Source organism: Solea solea, chromosome 16, assembly GCF_958295425.1.
Source record: "Solea solea chromosome 16, fSolSol10.1, whole genome shotgun sequence".
In the NCBI taxonomy this organism is placed as follows: Eukaryota; Metazoa; Chordata; class Actinopteri; order Pleuronectiformes; family Soleidae; genus Solea; species Solea solea.
The window spans coordinates 18,305,050-18,325,231 of record NC_081149.1 but is presented as its reverse complement, the minus strand read 5'-3'; the positions used below and the strand labels follow the sequence as shown (position 1 = coordinate 18,325,231).

At 43.2% G+C, this 20,182-nt stretch overlaps 1 protein-coding gene across 2 annotated transcripts; it reads left to right on the top strand.

The window, feature by feature from the left end:
* Positions 1 to 4,290: 4,290 nt before the first annotated feature.
* On the top strand, positions 4,291 to 19,492 carry atp2a1 (ATPase sarcoplasmic/endoplasmic reticulum Ca2+ transporting 1). Of its 2 annotated transcripts, none has more exons than XM_058653071.1 (25): positions 4,291 to 4,386; positions 4,617 to 4,753; positions 5,537 to 5,554; positions 5,944 to 6,026; positions 7,991 to 8,095; positions 9,902 to 10,040; positions 11,197 to 11,277; positions 11,372 to 11,457; positions 11,801 to 11,956; positions 12,049 to 12,190; positions 12,922 to 13,088; positions 13,184 to 13,272; positions 13,355 to 13,457; positions 13,542 to 13,673; positions 14,515 to 14,640; positions 14,726 to 14,944; positions 15,065 to 15,176; positions 15,258 to 15,481; positions 15,580 to 15,800; positions 16,204 to 16,406; positions 16,827 to 16,912; positions 17,013 to 17,146; positions 17,470 to 17,587; positions 18,030 to 18,147; positions 19,182 to 19,492. In XM_058653071.1, exons 2-25 carry the CDS (start codon positions 4,636 to 4,638, stop codon positions 19,190 to 19,192), a joined length of 2,991 nt encoding a protein of 996 aa, XP_058509054.1. In that variant the 5' UTR covers positions 4,291 to 4,386; positions 4,617 to 4,635; the 3' UTR covers positions 19,193 to 19,492. The 2 variants fall into 2 exon arrangements, with proteins under 2 accessions (XP_058509054.1, XP_058509053.1); XM_058653070.1 differs by lacking the exon at positions 4,291 to 4,386 and adding an exon at positions 4,393 to 4,500.
* The last annotated feature ends 690 nt before the right edge of the window (positions 19,493 to 20,182 follow it).

Genomic DNA, 20,182 nt, shown 5'->3' with positions numbered 1-20,182 from the left:
GATATAGTTACATACTATTCTCTTTCCCAAATCAGGACATAGTTATTACTCAACATATTACATAAGTTATAAAAAAAAATAATTATAGCGAGGAAGAGAAACTGAATTGTTCGCACACTGAGCAAGCACTTGGTGTCAGTGGAGAGACAATAAAACATTCCCTTTCAAAAGGAAGACATCTCTGGTAGAAGCAGATTAAAGTAAAATAGTAAATGGTGAAGAATGCAGCTGATATTTTTCACAGAAGATGGTGGAGACCAAAACAAAGCTAAACCACACTTAAGGTTGATCGTGTGGTCACAAATATAGACATAGATGTCGCACAGACTGTGTTTTCCTGTTGAAGCACATCTGCCATCTAGGCCTTGTAAACCTATCCAAGTAGTTTTAATAGACTGCACTGACACTGAAATTTAACGGATTGTGATGAATATTAATAGTCCTTTAAGGAGCCGAGTTATATCAGTAATTGAGACAAAAACGAATAAAGTCTGCAAATCAAAATATTAACACACTGCAACAGGTGGTGAGTCTTTTTTCTTTTGGTGTCAGTCCACTTTCTCCAACGTGTGTACAGTCTAGTTGCTACACAGATCAGTGCACTGCACAACCAACTTCACCTTGATACAACCTTTAAGCCTCAGTGCAGCATCTAGGGGGGTCCTGGTCTGCAGGGTGTCACATTCTTAAACCTCCCTGAAAGAACATCAGTGTTCTGCCATTGTGTCATAGCTGCCCACACACATGCCCACTGCACTATTTATACCGGAGGAGCACAACTGCTGCTATAGGTACAGTTACAGTGAGGCACTTCAAACCCCAGCTGCCCTGCTTCAGCTAAGAATACAGTGCAGTATACACACCACCTACACACACACACACACACACACACACACACACACACACACACACAACACTGCTTGCTCTGCTGCTGCTTGTGGCCCTCGTCCTCCTCCCTCCAAGTGCTTCCTGTATCCATCACATCTTTCACTGATGAACAGCCACAGACAGGCAGCCCGTCCTGATGTTCCCACCTCCCACGCTGAGCTGCCTGCCAACAAGCTCTCTCACTCTCACACACACACACACACACACACACACACACACGCCTGTTACATCACGACGGAGTCTCTCCCCGTCCCAGCTCCAAATCATTATGCACATAATCATTTGAGAGGGAAATGGGAATGTGAAACATAACTGCAGGATACCCAAATTAAAATATTTAACTGCTGGAGGTTTTGCACCTTTGTAAGCGGACGTCCCGCGTATCCAGATACGTTTGCTAAATACTTTCTTTGCATTGAAATTCTGTGTATTCTTTGTGCATATTTTTCATTCGCAGGTATTAATTACAATGACTTCAGCTTTCGCCATGACCCTAAGATGAAGAATAAAAGCTTAAGAAGATCATCAGATATATAGGTAAATTAACAAATAATCAAATAAATATCATTAAAAACCATACGCAATATCGAAGATACTGTCATAGAACACTGATAAATAAAATCTCAATGTGAATAAATGTATTATACTATAATATTACATAAAACCCAGGTGAATTATATACTGAACGAGTGATACAACCATGCAAATATGATAGAAAATTGTAAAAGAGTGCCAGGGAAAAAGTGGTATGATGTTGTTAAGTTGCAGAGGAGCCAGCTGATCTCACACAGAGAGGGAGGCTGTTCCATAATATCCTGATATACAAAGACAAACACCACGACAGATAAGAGATCCCTTGAGCTACATTCTAAAAAGGATTCCCCCCAGTGCTGACAGACCTTTAAGTCCAATGTGAGACTTAGAGGACAGTAGAGGACGTCCTGATTAGAAGCACGGTGTCCTTCCGTGTTGTCACTGGACAACGTCCTGAGTGTCCTCAAGTTAACAACATTGTGAAACATGAAATAAACGAAAGAGGAACCGTGCAGTTTAGTCTGAAGGCTGAAATCTCTCCTGCATGAAAGTCTGTTAAAAGACATCTACTTTTCACTCCGACAAAATGGCGATCAGTAACGGTTGCCGAGGCAACGCATCTCTTGGATGCGAAAGTCTCACGGCAAACGGCTCAAATGACTTGCATGCGCACACTCCTAATTCTTCTTTCCAAGTAATGATGCCGAACTAGTGTTTCAAGAACTGTGTGAGAGCACTCTGAGGCGTGCGTGTGCGTGTGTGTGTGTGTGTGTGTGTGTGCGTGCACAGGTGGTGCAGCATTATCACCACCGTGTTTTATTAGAGCTCAGTGCTTAGAATGAGACACAGTAACCTGATCCCAAAGGCAGATTGAGCTAAATGTCAGAGAACCACCTTGAGCCGTGCACTGCTGCAGAAGGCTCACAAACGGCAGCGCGGGTCAAAGGGGAGACACACACACACACGACGGAGCGGCTTCAAAACAAACACTCTCCGCCTGGAGGGGAAACGCAAGACACAAGCAAGAGAATAATGTTGGGGAAGAAGAGACGGAAATAAAAAAAATAGAGAGCGAGAGAGACGGAGAGATACTGGTAGAAGTCAGGCCGATGAAAGATGATGCTCTGATGTGGAGAAGTGACGGTTATACATAACAGAGCAGGTGCAAATTATCAAAGAAAAATACCTCAAGTAATTCGACCTCTCAGATTGTTATCTCCTTACTCATTGTCTTCAAATCGCCTGCTGCATACATGCACTCATCCATCCATCCATCATCCATCCATGTGAACGGGAGGCCAAAACACACAGTTTTAAACGTCTTTGACCTTCTTCCTCTGAATAAGGACACAACTCTCACCGGGATTATAGCACACTGCCCAGGAAACCCACACTCTGTTCATATTACACATACAATATGAAAATAGTTGATTATGAACTGTTTGTTTTGAGTGTACAATCACCTCAATATATCTGTTTATTTAGTGAAATCATACATGCTGTGCCTTTGAATGTTTTTAATATTTTGCACGTTATATATTAAATGTGGTATATTATGAAGAGTAGCTACTATCTCAGTGACAGCTAACGCAAATCCATTTCAATGAGTCAATCGATCAATAAAAGCCCTCCTACCCAGAGGAAGTCAGTTGGACAAGTCATTAGTATACTGTACTGTAAACGAGTCAAAGCATATCGATTTTGTACAAAGAGCATCTTACACAAAGCAGCATTTCTGAACTTGTTGAATACAGATATTCACTCAAATAAATGGGGTTTAAGTGAATTGTAGTTAGATGTTTATTCATTTTCACCCTGTCATTCTTCGCTCAAGACTGTTGATGTTTTTCTCCTTTTATACTCACAGTTTTATTCCGCTGTCTGCACAAGTGTCTGATTTAGTTTAAGTCTCTGTGCGTAGTCTTCCACGCACCGGAGAGACATCACAGCTGGTCCTCCCCCTACTGTCTGCCAAAAACAACTGTCCCAACATTGGACATTTATCATATACGGAAGGATGCCATTTATTGGTATTATCAGCAAAATATACACTGTTCTGTAATTTGACGGCCATCATATTCACAGTCCGTTTGTTAATAGCGATGCATCCAATCCACCCATCAAGATATACATACTATTGTTGTTGATTATTTAAAGATCCAGTGTGTTAGAATTAGTGACACCTACTGGTGAGACTGCAGATTCACAAGCTCGTCAGGGAGCTACCGTGGCCTTCGTGTACCAGAGAGGATGACGTTCTTAGTTGTTTGTGTCTGAATGTTGAATACATGCTCCGCTGGCTGCTATTATACACTATGTTTAAGTTCCGGCTAATAAACCCTGCTAAATGTTTTAAACTGAACATTTAAATGTAATTGTTTGTTGAGTTTAGAGGCAAATCCTTTTTTTTTCTCAAAGCACTATCGTGTGTTTTATATGCAGAGCTTATTTTCCATCCTACTCATCCACAAGATGCCGAGGCAGTCATCAAGAGCAACTTGGAGTTAAGTGTATTGCCCAGGGTGTGGACTAATGGAGCCAGGGATCCAACCCCCAACCTCTACCACTGACGACCCACTCTACCACTGATCCTACCACAACCACCCACTTAACACACACAGTAGTGGTCTGTCATGTTCCCATCAGTGTCCCCTACCTCTCATTCAGAAAGCCATGACATGGCCCCTCCTTGTTCTGACCATGCATGCTCTCAAATGTACATCTTATTTCCAGCGTGACGGGCAGTAGACCCCTCTGCAGTTGTTGCCCCTCTCCCACCCTCCCGCCTATTCTTTACCACAGGCCAGGACCATCAGTGCCCTGCCCACTTTTATGGGATGTTCTCAGCCAATGAGGGCTGAGTTCACGCTGAGCAAGCACCAATGAGGCCACTTTTTCATCTGTATAAAACTTTTCAGGACAGTTTGCCGGGTTGCACTTTCTGTCAGTCCAGGGCTCCGAGAGGTGAGCAACAGCCCAAAGAGAGAGAGAGAGAGTGAGAGAGAGAGGGGGGGAAGAGAGCGTGTAAACAAAGAGGGTTGCCAGTCTATAATCCCAATCCCACACTTTAAGAAAGTGGTGGGTGAACATTTCTCTAGTTGTTTTAAGTTTCATTTTTAGTTCCACCTGGGAAACTCAGACTCATGTTGTTTCTGTGTTGTTTTTTTTTCTTCCTTTATCTCTTTGTCCTGAAGCCTCTCCAGTTCAGCGAGGATGGAGAACGCACACATCAAAGAGTCGGCGGACGTTCTGTCCCACTTTGGCGTCTTTGAGGACACAGGCCTGTCTCCTGATCAGGTCAAGAAGAACCTGGAAAGATATGGCTTCAACGGTGAGGGGGAGGGGGGGGGGGTGTTTTGGACGAGTAGAGGGGAACAGTTGGGTGGAGCACGTGAGAGTGGAGAGAAAGAGTAGGTAGTGATTGAGGAGCTGCAGAAGGAAGGGGTCACTGGATGTAGCTTGGATGAGGAAGGTAGAAAACAGACGCAGAGGAAAGAAGGTGGAGGAGGAGGGAAAGTGAGAAGACTACTGAGGACTGATAGATGAACTGATGAGCTGATGTGATGATAGGCTAATTAAAGGAAACTATCTCAAAGATGAAATGGGGGGGAGGGGGATTTTTGTGGAGCAGGTGCATCACCGTTTCAGGTTTCTGACAATCACCACTAACTGCTTTTTAGTTCAGATTAAACACAATCCTGCGGTTCACTTGCTTTTTCAAAAAACAACAACAACTGAGTTTTGAAAATTTGAATGTGAGGGAATTAAGCACATGTGTGTGACTATGAAAAATGTCTTTGTGAACTTCTTACTGTCTCAGTTTGTAGTGTCCACTCTGTGTTGACAAATGGAATTTGACGTGGTAACAGCAAACTATAATAAGAGAAAGAGAACTTAATGGTCGCAGCAAAGGTCAGTTTCTGACGTCACAGCGGGACATGAAGGCCCGAACAATGTACAGGCCTGCGAGTTTGTGCAGTGTAATTATAGATACTCTGTCATTGCATTTAATGGTTAGAAAAATAAGAAATGTGCATTTAATGCCACGATTAAAGCAGTAAATGTAGCATGCTGGTGTGCTTTATTAATATTTCTTGTCTCTCTTCACCCACAGAGCTTCCTGCAGAGGAAGGTGAGTCCACTTTAAACACCTGCTCTCTAGTTATTCATGTATACATCGCATGTCCTGTTGATCTTTTTTAACTTTAAAGCCAAAGCCCCCCCGACTTCCTGTGATGACATGTCACCCAGTCAACACCTGTCATTGGCCTGGAGATGGTCGTAGTGATGCAAATAATGTGTTTACACTACTACTAGCAAATGACAAATGTGTGGTGTGGTGATTTTATACCATGTAAACGTTGCCTGATGAGGGCCTAAAAGCAAATTTCCCCCAAAATATACTGATTTGTTTTCATTACTAAACTTTTTCCACGTTCAAAAGACGTAAAACGTTATGAGAACACATTCTCACGTTATTGAAAAATGTGTGTGATTTTCACGTCATTTCCTTTTCATCAGGAAAGACTATTTGGGAGTTGGTGGTGGAACAGTTTGAGGACCTGTTGGTCAGAATCTTACTGCTGGCCGCCTGCATCTCTTTCGTGAGTCTGTTCGCTTTTTCCCTTAAAAAAATGATTTCATCTGTTGTTGTTTCATCAGACGTTTTAGGGACTGATCACTAGACATTTGAGAAGCTTGAGGACTGAAGATTATATGCTCCGTTACGACTAAATCTAGCATATTGAAGCTCACCACTGAGACGGTGCAATAAAGTGTTTTTACACAATTGAGCAGCACCAATTGGATATTTATTTCATGACGTCTAAGTTAAAGTCTAGGTCGTCAGTCCTGAGGGAGCCGAACGTCAGCTGCTACAAAGAGGTCATATGTTTCAAACACATCACATTCAGAAAAAGAACTGAAACAAATCTGAGAAAAGAATAGGAACATCACTGCCAAACACAAATGTAAGTGTTAAGTAAATAAGATAATGGTGACTTTGCTTAAGTCCCCCAGTGATGAGTTGTGTCTACTTTAACCCTTGGACGTGCGTGCGCACTCACACAAGGGATCCCTCCGTGTCCTGTGCCCCCTCCAAACTGCTTTGGGGAGAAGAGAAGGCTGGACACATTGTCTTTATCCTCATTCTCTGCCCTCTGGCCTCCCTGTACAGCTGTCACAATGGCCTTAGAAGGCCCGACTTCTCGACTGCGCAACTGTGTGTGTGTGTGTGTAGGAGCTTTATTTTAAGAAAGTCTCAAGCCAGGACGAGAAACTGTATCCTTGGACAAAGGTCAGGGATGGACGGAAAGAGGGATGGCTTGCAGCAGTAGGAGAGAGTGAGAGACAGATAGTGTGTGTGTGGGGGGGGGGTTAGGGATTGGGTTGCACAATGGCATTGTTTGCTACAATGACAAACGAGAGCAATAGATTCAGAGGCGTATATGGTTTCTAAAAGGGAGAACACTAAATACTGCAAATACATGGCCATCCTATTCATAAACACAGGAATGTCCTACCACTGCAACATGCTGACAGGCGCTGACACTCGTTCTGGAGATCGATTGTGTCTCTGAAGAGAGGCAGGGTGAAGACAGACCGGAGAGAGCGAGAGACTGAGCAGTAGAGCCTATTTTGAGATAAGGGTGAGAAAAGATGTGAGATTAAGAGGAAAAACACAGAGGACTGTGATGCTGAGTGCAAAGCAAAGTGCAACTGGATAGGGAGGATGTGAGCGAGCACTCTTCTCCTCTGCTGTGGTTGGCTTTGTGCTCCGCTGGCCTGCACCTAATCTGTGTCGGTGTCAACACGAAAGGCTCTCCAAAACACATCTGTGATGGTAACACGGAACTCCTGCTCACGCACGTGTTAGACTTTTGGAGACGTTTGGAGGAGAGTCTTCACACATAAGATGCAGTGGTGACAGTAAAGTGTAATTTGATCCAGTAACGGTTCATAACACAAAAATAGCTCCGCGACGTGGCTAACAGCCGTAAACCATGACCCTGTAACCCTTGGCAACAAGTGCACAACAGACTTGACAATAATGAGTATGAGGCTTACTGACATCAAAAATGCAATATCTCAACTTATTGAGTGAAAAATCTCATTGTTCAAACACTGGAATACGAACGATAGTGCATGCATATGAGTGAAATGTGAAAAGACACCGTTTGATAAAAAATTTATATCTGTTATCATATAAGAGAATAATACCCAGTGTAAACATACAGCTACAACTTAACTGACTGCAAGTCCTCACAACAGTGTAGCCGAAATTAAAGGGACATATAAACGATTAATGCAATTTAATTTTCTCTTAATGTTAATCAGATTTGCTGTGTTACGTAGACAACAGGCAATCGCCATTCAGCAATGTGCAAAAGTGTTTTTCCTTCCCAAACTTAAGTCTTAGTAAGAGAAGAAAAGTTAAATGATATATTTTAGTGCTTCATTAGTAAATGTAACCAGCAACCCTTCTCATAATTGTTGAATTGTTTCATTTAAATGGTAAAAAAAATGTGCCAAAATTGCATTCCAATGTCTGTCTGTCTGTCTGTTTTAGGTACTTGCTTGGTTTGAGGAAGGAGAGGAGAGTGTCACTGCCTTTGTCGAGCCCTTCGTCATCCTCCTCATCCTCATTGCGAATGCTGTTGTTGGAGTGTGGCAGGTTGGTATACTGTAATGCTTTCACGCGAACACACTGCAACACACTGTGAGGTGGCTGAACTAAGAAAGAGAAGTTCACCTGCTGCGTTAATACGTTTTTCAACTCATTATTTGCTCTTTAAACTCGTCCTGATAACTTTAAGTGATTTTAAGGTCATCTGATGATTGTTTTGTAAATACATTCTTCTTAAGTATTTGTCTTAATTTGTCTGTGCCATTTATTGCACGTTTACCAGCTGGTTTAACACCACATTAAATCAACATACAACCCATTATTTATTATCATAAATATGAAATAGGAAAAGACAGGTATGTATAAATATACATATATATATATATATATATATACATATATATATAAGGTATCTGTTTTAGTTTGATATAAAAAATATTGCTGTTGCTCAGTTTGAATAGCCAGTAAAAACATACAGGTACAGCTGAATTATTTTATATAACGTGTTTTATAAATATCATGTCAGACTATTGAATAAAATGGTCTACGTTCCGAAAATGTTGTTTCATGACAACACTGAAATTAAACTAACTGACTGCAAGTCCTCACGGCTGTGAAGCTGAAATTAAATGGACTTAAATGTTCTATAGTAACAGCGCTGGCCACAAACATTAGTCAAGACAAAAGATAGCTATAACTTTCACTTTTGAAAACACACACACACACACACACACACACACACACATACACGAGTACAGCTGCATCACACAAGGACACATACCTGTCCCTGAATACTGTCTTTTATACACACCTAAATAGACTCTCAACTTAGCAACAGTTCTGGTTGCATGTGTATGTCCTTTCCCGTGAGTGCACACACACACACACACACACGCTTCCTTCCAGAAAAGTTCAAGGGAAGCCAGGATGAGAGGCATGACATCAGCAAGGGGTGAAAAGGCGAAAGGTTAAGCCAACAGGGCAAATGAAGGGAAGAAGGGGGGGGGGGGAGTGTGCAGGAGGACTGCAACGCACCTTGGCTCACAATGCGGTCTAGCACTGTGCGAGCCACAGTAAAAATACATTGTGACGATCCGGTTACCACAGGCCTCGCATGTGCGTGTGTGCACGTGTTGGTCACCTCTTCAGAACCTCTTCTGGCGTAAACACTGACCTCGTCAGGACCAGTAAACCCATACCTGGTCCTAATTAATTGTGGTTAGGTTCAGGTTAGGGTTAGACATTAACTGGTTACGAATAAGGTTAGGGAAAACTATTTATTTAGGCTGTCCAAATAAAGGGAAGTCATTGTGGTGTCTTAAGAAGAATAGCTGCGCAAACCTGTGTATGTGTGTGTGTGTGTGTGTGTGAGAGAGATAGAGAGGGTTCATATTAACTGCAGTAGTCATTTGGAAACTATGCACAAGGATTCACACATGGGGGTACGGGGAGAACAGAGATAGGCGGAGCGGCTGGCATAAGTCAGGCTTTACACTTTGAGGCGTTGGAGGGCAGCCTCAGAAGAAATCAAAGACGGATCTGAACAATACTCTGTGACCAACCTGCTGTTCATGTGGCATAACACTGACCCTGACAGATGGACAGCTCATCAAACACGCACACCTGGTGTTCCCGAAAGACACCGTAAATACTTTATAATTTAACATTTTGTTCTCAACTGCTGAATAGCACTTGGACCATTGAAACAACTAATGGGTCAACCAATGGTTACTTAACTTAACATATGTATATGTCTTCAAAAAGTGTCTTCCCATATAAAAAGTTTGGGAAACACAATACTTATTTTTCTTAAAACATCATTTTTCTTTTTCTTTTTTGTGTGTTTTACCTCAGGAGCGCAATGCAGAGAGTGCCATTGAGGCTCTGAAGGAGTACGAGCCTGAGATGGGGAAAGTTTACCGGGCGGACAGGAAGAGCGTGCAGAGAATCAAGGCCAGGGAGATTGTGCCTGGTGATGTGGTGGAGGTTTCCGGTAAGATTCCCACCCATGGCTTCACTGCTGTATCTGCTGCAGATCCATTCAAGTCAGACCTGTAAACCAATCAGACAATACATACAATATAACACGTGTGATCTAGGTGTTCCATTACATATTTTGGAGCAGTATACGTTAATAGTATACGATATGTATACATCACTGCCCCAGCCTAAGTTAAAATAAAGGCAATGCAAGGGAAATCAAACTTTTCAGGCAAACTTATAGGAATAAATTTGAGTAGGAAATGTCTGAGTGGCATGAACTGGATGTTGTGTATCTTCACGTGAGGAATATCCTCCTCCTGTGCTTTCAGTTTCCAGACTGTAAGAAACAGATTCAAGTATAGTCTTCTGTAATAATGAATGATTAATCAGTAAAAAGGTCTTTAGCACAGGAACGCTACATTGACCCAGCACAAATGTATATTCTAGAATGAACTTAAAATGAAGTTAAAGATTGTTTGGCTGTAGACGCCACATGTTTTGCAATTATAATGTCTGATTACTGGAAAACTGCTCACTACATATTCCTTTTCAACCCCTGATTTAAAAGATATATATCACATAACGACTGGATCACTGTCCGCTCATGTGTGTTTGCGCAACTCACATCTATTCTTATAGAGATGCATGGCTACTAATGTCCTTGGGATTGAACGTGGACCCTTTTAAGGCAGTCACAGAGAAAAGGGGGTGGAGGGGAACTGAAGAAACCTGTGGGAGAGAAAAAAAAAAAACATGCTTGAGTATAAATACATTTAATATTGACTCCCTCCTCTGTCTCACCCTCTGTCTCTGTTTGTTGTACACCTGTTCCTTTCATTTCATGATCTCCCCAAGGTCTCCCGCTCCCTCTGACTGACTGTGGTATCAGTTTTCAACAACACCACTATCCGTCCAGAGTGCTAAAACCAGTCAATCAACCCTGCCCCTCACCCCCACCTCCCTCTGTAATGCTGCAGTCCGATTCATATACTGTACATCATTCTCTACTCTAACCCTGTTCAAAATCAGCCACATGGACAGAGACCAAATCCAATCTGGATTTTGATGAAGCAACTGTAGTGTAAAGCAGATTTAAGTGGTCATCAAGACTATAAAGGTGTTATAATATATAAATACAAATCATTTTTGTGTGTGTGTGTGCATAGTTGGTGACAAAGTGCCGGCTGACATCAGGCTCATCTCCATCAAATCTACAACCCTGCGTGTAGACCAGTCCATTCTCACCGGTAGGTGTAACCCGGCAGTCGGACGGCCCAAAAGTCACTTCACATTTGATATCCGCATTCACCCTTGATCGACCGACACTCGTGTTTCCTGTAGGTGAGTCCGTGAGTGTGATCAAGCACACTGACGCCGTGCCAGACCCCCGAGCTGTCAACCAGGACAAGAAGAACATGCTGTTCTCTGTGAGTGAGTTTTAACTGCGTCCTGCTCTTCTGTGTCATGTCTTCAAACTTTATTTTCCACCCGTGTCGTCCGACCTCACAAACTCTCCTTTACATAGATGAATGAATGAAAGGGAAAAGTACAGGTGTGACATTGAAGGTGATACTACTGCTCAAAGCTAAGGTCACAGGGTCAGCGAAGTGATTACAGTTAAACAAACAAAGTTCATGACTATCCATCCAATCTTCATCATTGCACTCAAAGCCACAAAGGAAACCATAAATGTGTTGTGTGAGTTTGCTGAGACATTTAAGATGAACCATTGTTCTGATGAGAGTCTTCTGCTCTCAAAACCGCATTCAGGGCACTAACATTGCTGCTGGAAAAGCCGTCGGCATCGCCGTGGCGACCGGCGTGTCCACTGAGATCGGTAAGATCCGTGACCAGATGGCTGCCACTGAGCAGGAGAAGACTCCACTGCAGCAGAAACTGGACGAGTTCGGAGAGCAGCTCTCCAAGGTGAGCGAGATGAACGCTGAAATTGTGGATGGAAATAAACTAGTAGATGGTAACTAATATCTCACACGTCCCTCTGACGTCCTGTCCTCCAGGTCATCTCCCTCATTTGTGTGGCAGTGTGGATAATCAACATTGGCCATTTCAATGACCCCGTCCATGGAGGTTCCTGGTTCCGCGGAGCTATCTACTATTTCAAGATCGCTGTGGCTCTGGCTGTGGCTGCTATTCCTGAAGGTAAACCGCTGGGAGTAACTTCCATCGGGTTGCACAAGGGGTTGGTATTATCTAAGATTCAGGCTATGTAGCTGGTCTAACTGATGCTAGAGCTCCCGTTCCACAGTTAAATAACATTCTTGGATATATTTGTTGTGCTTGGTCATTTAGTTGCTGGGTTGTGTTTTGAAGCCCAATACAGTTGAGTAAAGAAACAGAAGACTCAGTGGCAACAGTGAATGAAATCAAGTAACGACATGAAACAGCTGAAAGAAAGATTGACAAAGTAAAAACGATTTAAAAAAGACTCACACTACAGTCAGCTGTAAAATGTGCCGACTGGCCCTAATGCCTGAAGAACGTCATCTTCAAACACTGATGCCACCATAATATCACTGAGCTGGACACTCTCCAGACCTTCTCCACACCACAGTTAACTTTTGCCAAGAATCTGGTGCAAAGGGACTGACTGGCTTGCAGCACCCCCCTCACACAAATGCCCCTAGAGAACAAAGTAGTTTGGTTGTGCTCCAACCGATGTGTCAAGCACCGCATTGGGACTACCACTATTGTCAGCCGTCCAAATGGCACAGTCTCTAACGTCCAGGTGCTTTTGAACAGACATGTCGGATCATTTTCTTTAGCTATGAGCACAGACGCTTTCTAATGGTTTTTAAAATGTTATTCCACCTCACATCAACTTCTCCACGTTCTTCTTTTTTTGCCCTGCGCTCAACTCATGTGTCCATCAGGCCTCCCTGCTGTCATCACCACCTGCCTGGCTCTGGGAACACGCCGTATGGCAAAGAAGAACGCCATTGTCAGAAGCCTGCCCTCCGTGGAGACCCTGGGCTGCACCTCAGTCATCTGCTCGGACAAGACTGGTACACTCACCACCAACCAGATGTGTGTCACTAAGGTGGGTCCGCACTCATTGGTGTCGCAGTCACATTATGCACCGACTTAACGTCAGAGCCAATCCAACACAGAACTTTGTGTTTTGTCTCCATGCAGATGTTCATCGTTGACAAAGTGGATGGGGACAGTGTTTCCCTCAGTCGGTTTGACATCTCAGGCTCAAAGTACACTCCTGAGGGAGAAGTGTAAGTGTCAACACACGTGAAACAACGACCCAATATTGAGAAACAGTATCTTGACGACACCTTTTTTCGTCTTGCATTTTAGAACAAAGAATAATGCGCTTGTGAAGTGCGGACAGTACGACGGCCTGGTTGAGCTGGCCACCATCTGTGCTCTCTGCAACGACTCTTCTCTGGACTACAATGAGGTCTGCGCGGACGCGTCGTTTGTGTTCATGACATTCGTCCCCGCATCAAGCTGAAAACATCCTCACGTTCCTTCTTTCTCTCAGTCCAAGGGCATTTACGAGAAAGTGGGGGAAGCCACTGAAACGGCGCTGTGCTGTCTGGTCGAGAAGATGAACGTGTTCAACACGGACGTCCGTGGCCTGTCCAAGGTGGAGAGGGCCAATACGTGCTGCGCTGTAAGTCTTCAAATGATCTCACACTGTATAATATTGGACACAGAGGAAAGGTCCATCTGTCTTTAGATTTAATAACTAAATCTATTCAAGTGACACAGCAAGAAGATCGCGGGTTGAATCCTGGTTCGACCGGGGAGCCTTTCTATGTGGAGTTTGCATGTTCTACCGTTGGTTGTCTCCGGGTTCTCCAGTTTCCTCCCACAGTCCCAAAACATGCAGAGGTTCAATTGGACACACTAAATTGACCATAGGTGTGAATGTGAGTGTGAATGACCACTGGTCCTCTGTATTTTGGCTCTGTGATGGACTGGAGATCAGTGCAGGGCCTTTCGCTCTACAGTAATGTCATGTGGGATTAGCTCCAGCTCGCCACGTCGGACAATTGTGTAACTTCCAATCTCAGCCAATCAGCGAAGGTTAAGCTGCATCACAGACAGTGACAGTCACGTCGTCGGACCAATCAGCAGCGGGATGGGGTGAGGGTTAGGGTTAGAGGATTTAGGTTCTCTAAGCGTAACACTAAAATGATATGTTCCTTTAAATCTGTGTTTTTCTTATACTTTACATATTTCAGACAATGTTTTACCTTAGACGATTTCAATTAAAGCTGCAGTGCATAATGGCATAATGTTACTTTTACCTCTGTTTGTCTTATGTACAAATATTGCTGTACTGCGAAATACAGAAAGGATGGCAGAGCTTGATCACACTGTTTGAACTCATTTGACACTCGACTGACAGACATAAAAAAAAAAATGGCTTGATAGACATAGACACAAATATGTATATATACACATCTACACTTCAATATTTCACCTGCTTCTGCTTCACTTTCTGTCAGGTGATCAAGCAGCTGATGAGGAAGGACTTCACCCTGGAGTTCTCCAGAGACAGGAAGTCCATGTCAGCGTACTGCTCTCCTGCCAAATCTGCCAAAGCCCCCGTGGGAAACAAGATGTTTGTTAAAGTGAGTGTGTGACACAGGACAAAAACTGGGGGACTCTATCAGAGACATTCTTAAATTGTAATAAATACCTTTTCTGTGACGTCAGGGTGCCCCAGAGGGTGTCATTGACCGCTGTACCTACATCCGCGTGGGCACCACCCGCATGCCTCTGACTGGGCCCGTTAAAGACGACATCATGGCAGTCATCAAAGAGTGGGGCACAGGTCGCGACACCCTCCGCTGTTTGGCACTGGCAACCTGCGACAATCCGCTGAGGAAGGAGGAGATGAACCTAGAGGACGCAACCAAGTTTGTAGACTATGAGGTGAGTGATGCGAGGGCAGAAAGTAAGACATCTAAAAGTAAAGAAAAGTTCTGGTTTGTTTTCTTTTGTTGTGAGTGGCTCAGAGAACAGTAAACCTGTTTTGTGTCCTCTTACATCCAGACTGATTTGACCTTTGTGGGCTGTGTCGGCATGCTCGACCCGCCTCGCAAGGAAGTTATGAGCTCCATCGAGCTGTGCAGGGCTGCTGGCATTCGTGTCATCATGATCACCGGTCAGTTTATGGGTTTAAAACTCAGAAATAAACAAGCCTGAAGAAAAAGCTCAATATTAATGTCTTTTCCCCCACTGTTAGGTGATAACAAGGGCACAGCTGTAGCCATCTGTCGCCGCATTGGCATCTTCACAGAGGATGAGGACGTCACCAACAAGGCCTTTACCGGTCGTGAGTTTGACGACCTCGCCCTGTATGATCAGAAGATTGCCGTCCGAAAGGCCTGCTGCTTTGCGAGAGTAGAACCGTCCCACAAGTCCAAGATCGTCGAGTTCCTGCAAGGTTTTGATGAGATCACAGCCATGGTGAGGTGACAGAGCTGTCTTTGTGTTCAAGGCAAATACAGCGATTAGATCTCAGGCATCTCCTCTGATCTACGTGTCTTTCTCTACCCATCACTCAGACCGGTGATGGAGTGAATGATGCCCCTGCCTTGAAGAAGGCGGAGATTGGCATCGCCATGGGCTCTGGCACTGCCGTTGCCAAGTCAGCCTCTGAGATGGTCCTGGCTGACGACAACTTCTCTTCCATTGTGTCTGCTGTTGAGGAGGGCAGAGCCATCTACAACAACATGAAACAGTTCATCCGCTACCTCATCTCCTCCAATGTCGGCGAGGTCGTCTGGTGAGTTCAGGGGCCGGCTCTGATATGGGACATGTTAAAGGAACAGTGTGTAAGAATTAAGCTTCTGTCATAGTGAATTCAGCTCGTATATGCCAGCGGTTGTCTTGGCCAAATTTCACCCCTGCATCACCTGAGCATGAAATAAGACATAATGGCCAAAATGAAACAACAACTCCATAGCATAGTACAGCAACGCCCATGCCCAAAGTACATACTGTATAAAAAGGCCTGTGTTAAAGCCGTGGCAACCAAACCAAAGTTTTATTTTAAAACGATTACACTATGCTGGCCTAAATGATACACACTGGTCCTTTAAGGGCAATATTACACTACTTTTCAGTCTTCAAATTAAAAAAAGTTAACTGTGTGAAACCTAAGAACACTAATTGTGCTTCTACTTCAGTATCTTCCTGACCGCTGCTCTGGGTCTGCCCGAGGCTCTGATCCCTGTCCAGCTGTTGTGGGTCAACCTTGTGACTGACGGTCTGCCTGCCACCGCACTGGGCTTCAACCCTCCTGACCTGGACATCATGGGCAAAGCTCCCCGCTCCCCCAAGGAGCCCCTCATCTCTGGCTGGCTCTTCTTCAGATATATGGCAATTGGAGGTAAAACAAATATTCATTCGATCTCTTTAATACAATGAAGCACCCGGGGTTAGATGTGTGAATATGTCTTGTCTTCAACTAAATTTGATTAGTTTATTCCTAACCCAGTTGCCAGGATTATATGTTTTAGGAATCTGTCATATCCACAGATGTGTGTATCAGTGTGATAGGTATTTTGCTGGCTGTGATGCTTTAGGCTGTTAATTCCTGGTTATGACTGTAGTTGGTTTTAGGGACAAAATCACCTGTTTAAGAAAGAGAAAAAATCTTGCTTTTTCCCCCAACATCCTTTCCATAAAAAAACAGCAGATGATAGGGTTAAAAACATCATTTTTAAGAAACTCTTGCAGCCATAAATGTACCATCCACATGTTGAGTTAAGTGTTTGGATCTAATTGTTGGTGTATAAATGTTCTCCAGGGTACGTTGGTGCCGCAACTGTTGCAGCAGCTGCCTGGTGGTTCCTGTACTGTGATGAGGGCCCAATGGTCACTTTCCACCAACTGGTCAGTATTCAACACCATTATTACACTGTCACTGTGCATCTGTGGAGCCGTACCAGACTCTGAAGGGATTCGCTGTTTGTGTGCGCGTCTCTGTCATCAGTCACACTTCATGCAGTGCAGCGAAGACAACCCGGACTTTGACGGGATCCACTGCGAGGTGTTCGAGGCCGCTCCTCCAATGACCATGGCTCTGTCTGTGCTGGTCACCATTGAGATGTGCAACGCTCTGAACAGGTCCGACCACACTGTGCAAACTCAGAAGCCACATTACTTTAACTTTTTATGCATGAAAGAATAAAAAAAAAAAAAAAAACACATATCCTCAAGAAACAAAAGCTTAACACTGACGCTGGTTTATAAGCAAACATGCTCACGAGAACAGAAACTAGTCGATGACATGCCAATTTAGCATTTGTTATATCTCCAGAACATGATTTATCCTCATGTATATATAAATATATATGTTTTCATGCCTTTATCTTAACACACATGCATTAACGTTCCCCTCCACCTCCCCATCCAACCCCAACTTCCTCCTACTCCTCCTCACCTCCCAGCTTGTCTGAGAACCAGTCCCTGGTGCGCATGCCCCCCTGGAGCAACGGCTGGCTGATGGCTGCCATGACCCTCTCCATGTCCCTTCACTTCATGATCATCTACATCGACCCCCTGCCCGTGAGTCTTGCACCACATCGTGCACCACATCCATCTCTTCGTCCCTAATGCACTCTACCACTGCGTGTTCTTCCTCACTCTCCGATCACTGACACGCCAGTCGAACCGTCTGCTTGTTTTATCTCTCCACGCAAAGCCTGAAGGTTCCCCACAGTTATCAGGTCACAGTTGTTATCAAGTTACACACAAACACACAAAAATGAACGCGTAAAACTGGGGTAACGGTTTCTGCCTCTGTTTGATCTTGGAGAACAGAAACAATGTAACATTTGTATGCGGCGTCTTCTGTCAAGAAATACTATCAGACCTGATTGAAGGAGTGTTTGTGTGTGTGTGCAGGAGCAGGGAGGGGCAAGAAAAGTGTTGTTTTTTCCACACACTCTGACATTCACATTTGAATAAATATAATATCATGAACACACCACTGTGTTCTCCTTCACAGATGATCTTCAAGCTCACTCACTTGAACGTGGAGCAGTGGTTGATGGTGCTGAAGCTCTCCATCCCGGTCATCCTCATTGATGAGCTTCTTAAGTTTGTGGCTCGCACATATCTGGATGGTGAGCTAAATGTGTCACTTTACTCATTAAATTAATTTATTTGTTTGGGTTTTTTTTTTTGATAATGCATGATGTGATATTCTGCCAGAGCAAATGTATGAATATATACACATTTTACATGGTTTTATCCATCGGTTTAAGAACCAGAACCTCGCAAGGGAATGTGTTTTAATGTATTTTTTTTTTTTACTCCTCTTTGCACCTTCCGACCTTTAAAATTCTGTCTCACATGTTTCTAATGTTCATTCCTTCTTGGATGCACTTTTTCACTTTTCCCTTCTTTGACAACTCAGCCTAAACCTGTTCCCCTCTGTCAAACCCCGTAACAAACAAGGTATTCCCCCGACTCCAGCGAAAGGTTTATGAACTCTGCATGTGCACGTCCTAAAGGTTTCATGCTGGGTATTTTTCCATCTTTAAGTTACTTTATTGAAGATGATTTATTGTCTTTTGGTCATCGCTTTTGAGCCGTCTATAAGCTGTGAAAGTAGCTGTGATGTATTCTGATGGCTGCGACTGTAGAAATACAAGCATAGATCTCAGCATCAGCATCATATCAACGCGCTTATTGGCTAAACAGCTACACAGATGCTGCCTTAAAATGCTACCTTAGCTTTTTGCTTTTAAGTAGTCTGTAGAATCGAATGAATATATGGTAAGTACATGTGTGCTTTCTGCTTCGAACATGCTTTCACTGCCCTGATACTGTGCATTTTGTGAACACAGTAAAACATAATGATTATGTTAGACTCTTTAAAAAAGACCTTGTGTGTCTGGAATGGTCTTGATTGCTTCAATATTTTCTTTTACTTTTCATTCTTTAAAGCTAATGGTCACAGTCACTGCAGCTATGTAACATTTGTATGTGACACAAAAAAATGTGCATATATCCTATCATTTATGAAAATGTGCCTTCTTGAAACCCCTCTCTTATCTTTTTCAGTTATCTAAGTTTAGCATAAAGATTGAAAGTGAGGGGAAATGTTTCGCCAGGAAGTGTCCCAAGCAAAAACATAATCTGTTTTATCACACAGGTAAAGTGTAAGAGGCAAACGTGCAACAGAAGTGTGTGAAGCAGAGAGAGCACAGAGGCTTGAGGGATGGAGAGGAAAGGCGGAGCAGTCCCACGGACAGAGAGTCTGCCTACAGTCACCTGATGTGATGAAAACATCACGTGAATACAACAGAAAAACACGCAAGCCATCTGAAAGCAATACACCAAATAAAGCTGCAAAATATTTTTTTCTGTGTATGTACTGAAATTAATATAATATATAGGTTAAAGTTATTAAAACTATTCTGTGTTGATTCTATTCTTAAAGAATAAAGCTATGTATTAAATGTCGGACGCTGTGTTTAGTTTCCTGTTCTCTGTGGGTGTGTGTGTGCGTGTTATTTGCTAATGGTATTATAATGTGACTAACAATGTTAAAGGAGCTGGATGTCAGAAATGTATTGTATTAAGTCATAAAATGACTGCGATATGTCAACAGACTAAGAAAAAAAATAGTTTCTTCAAAAACAATGGTACAGACTTAAATTTATGACTTCAATTTGAATTTACAGCCTGCAAACTCTATTTCTGTTTTTGGAAAAGTTGCATGTGTCATTCAATTTGGACTTAAGCACCCGTTTTAGACTCTAGTTGCATGTCTAACAGCTGAAAACCAGTTATCAGAGGTCATAAGAATTATACAGCAGCGAGGTGCTAACGCTCTAAATTAAATAGAACGTATTTGTATTCCACATTGTTAACAAAAGTTTGTTGTCAGCCTGAAGCACAGAAAGTAGGACCGAAGCTGTAAGTAGCTGCCAGAGGGCGACTCCACTGGTTGCAGAAAGCAGTTGATGAAAGCCTATGGGAAAATGAGCCTCCTTTTCATTTCATATATAACATCAGTAAATATTTTCCTGAGTTGGTAATGAGCTCAATCGCTGGTTACAGATCTTCGTTTAGAGGAAAATAGACAAAAAAGCAAGGGTTGTTTCAGTGGATACCAGTTTGATTGACAGCTTGTCAAATATGAAAATTTCC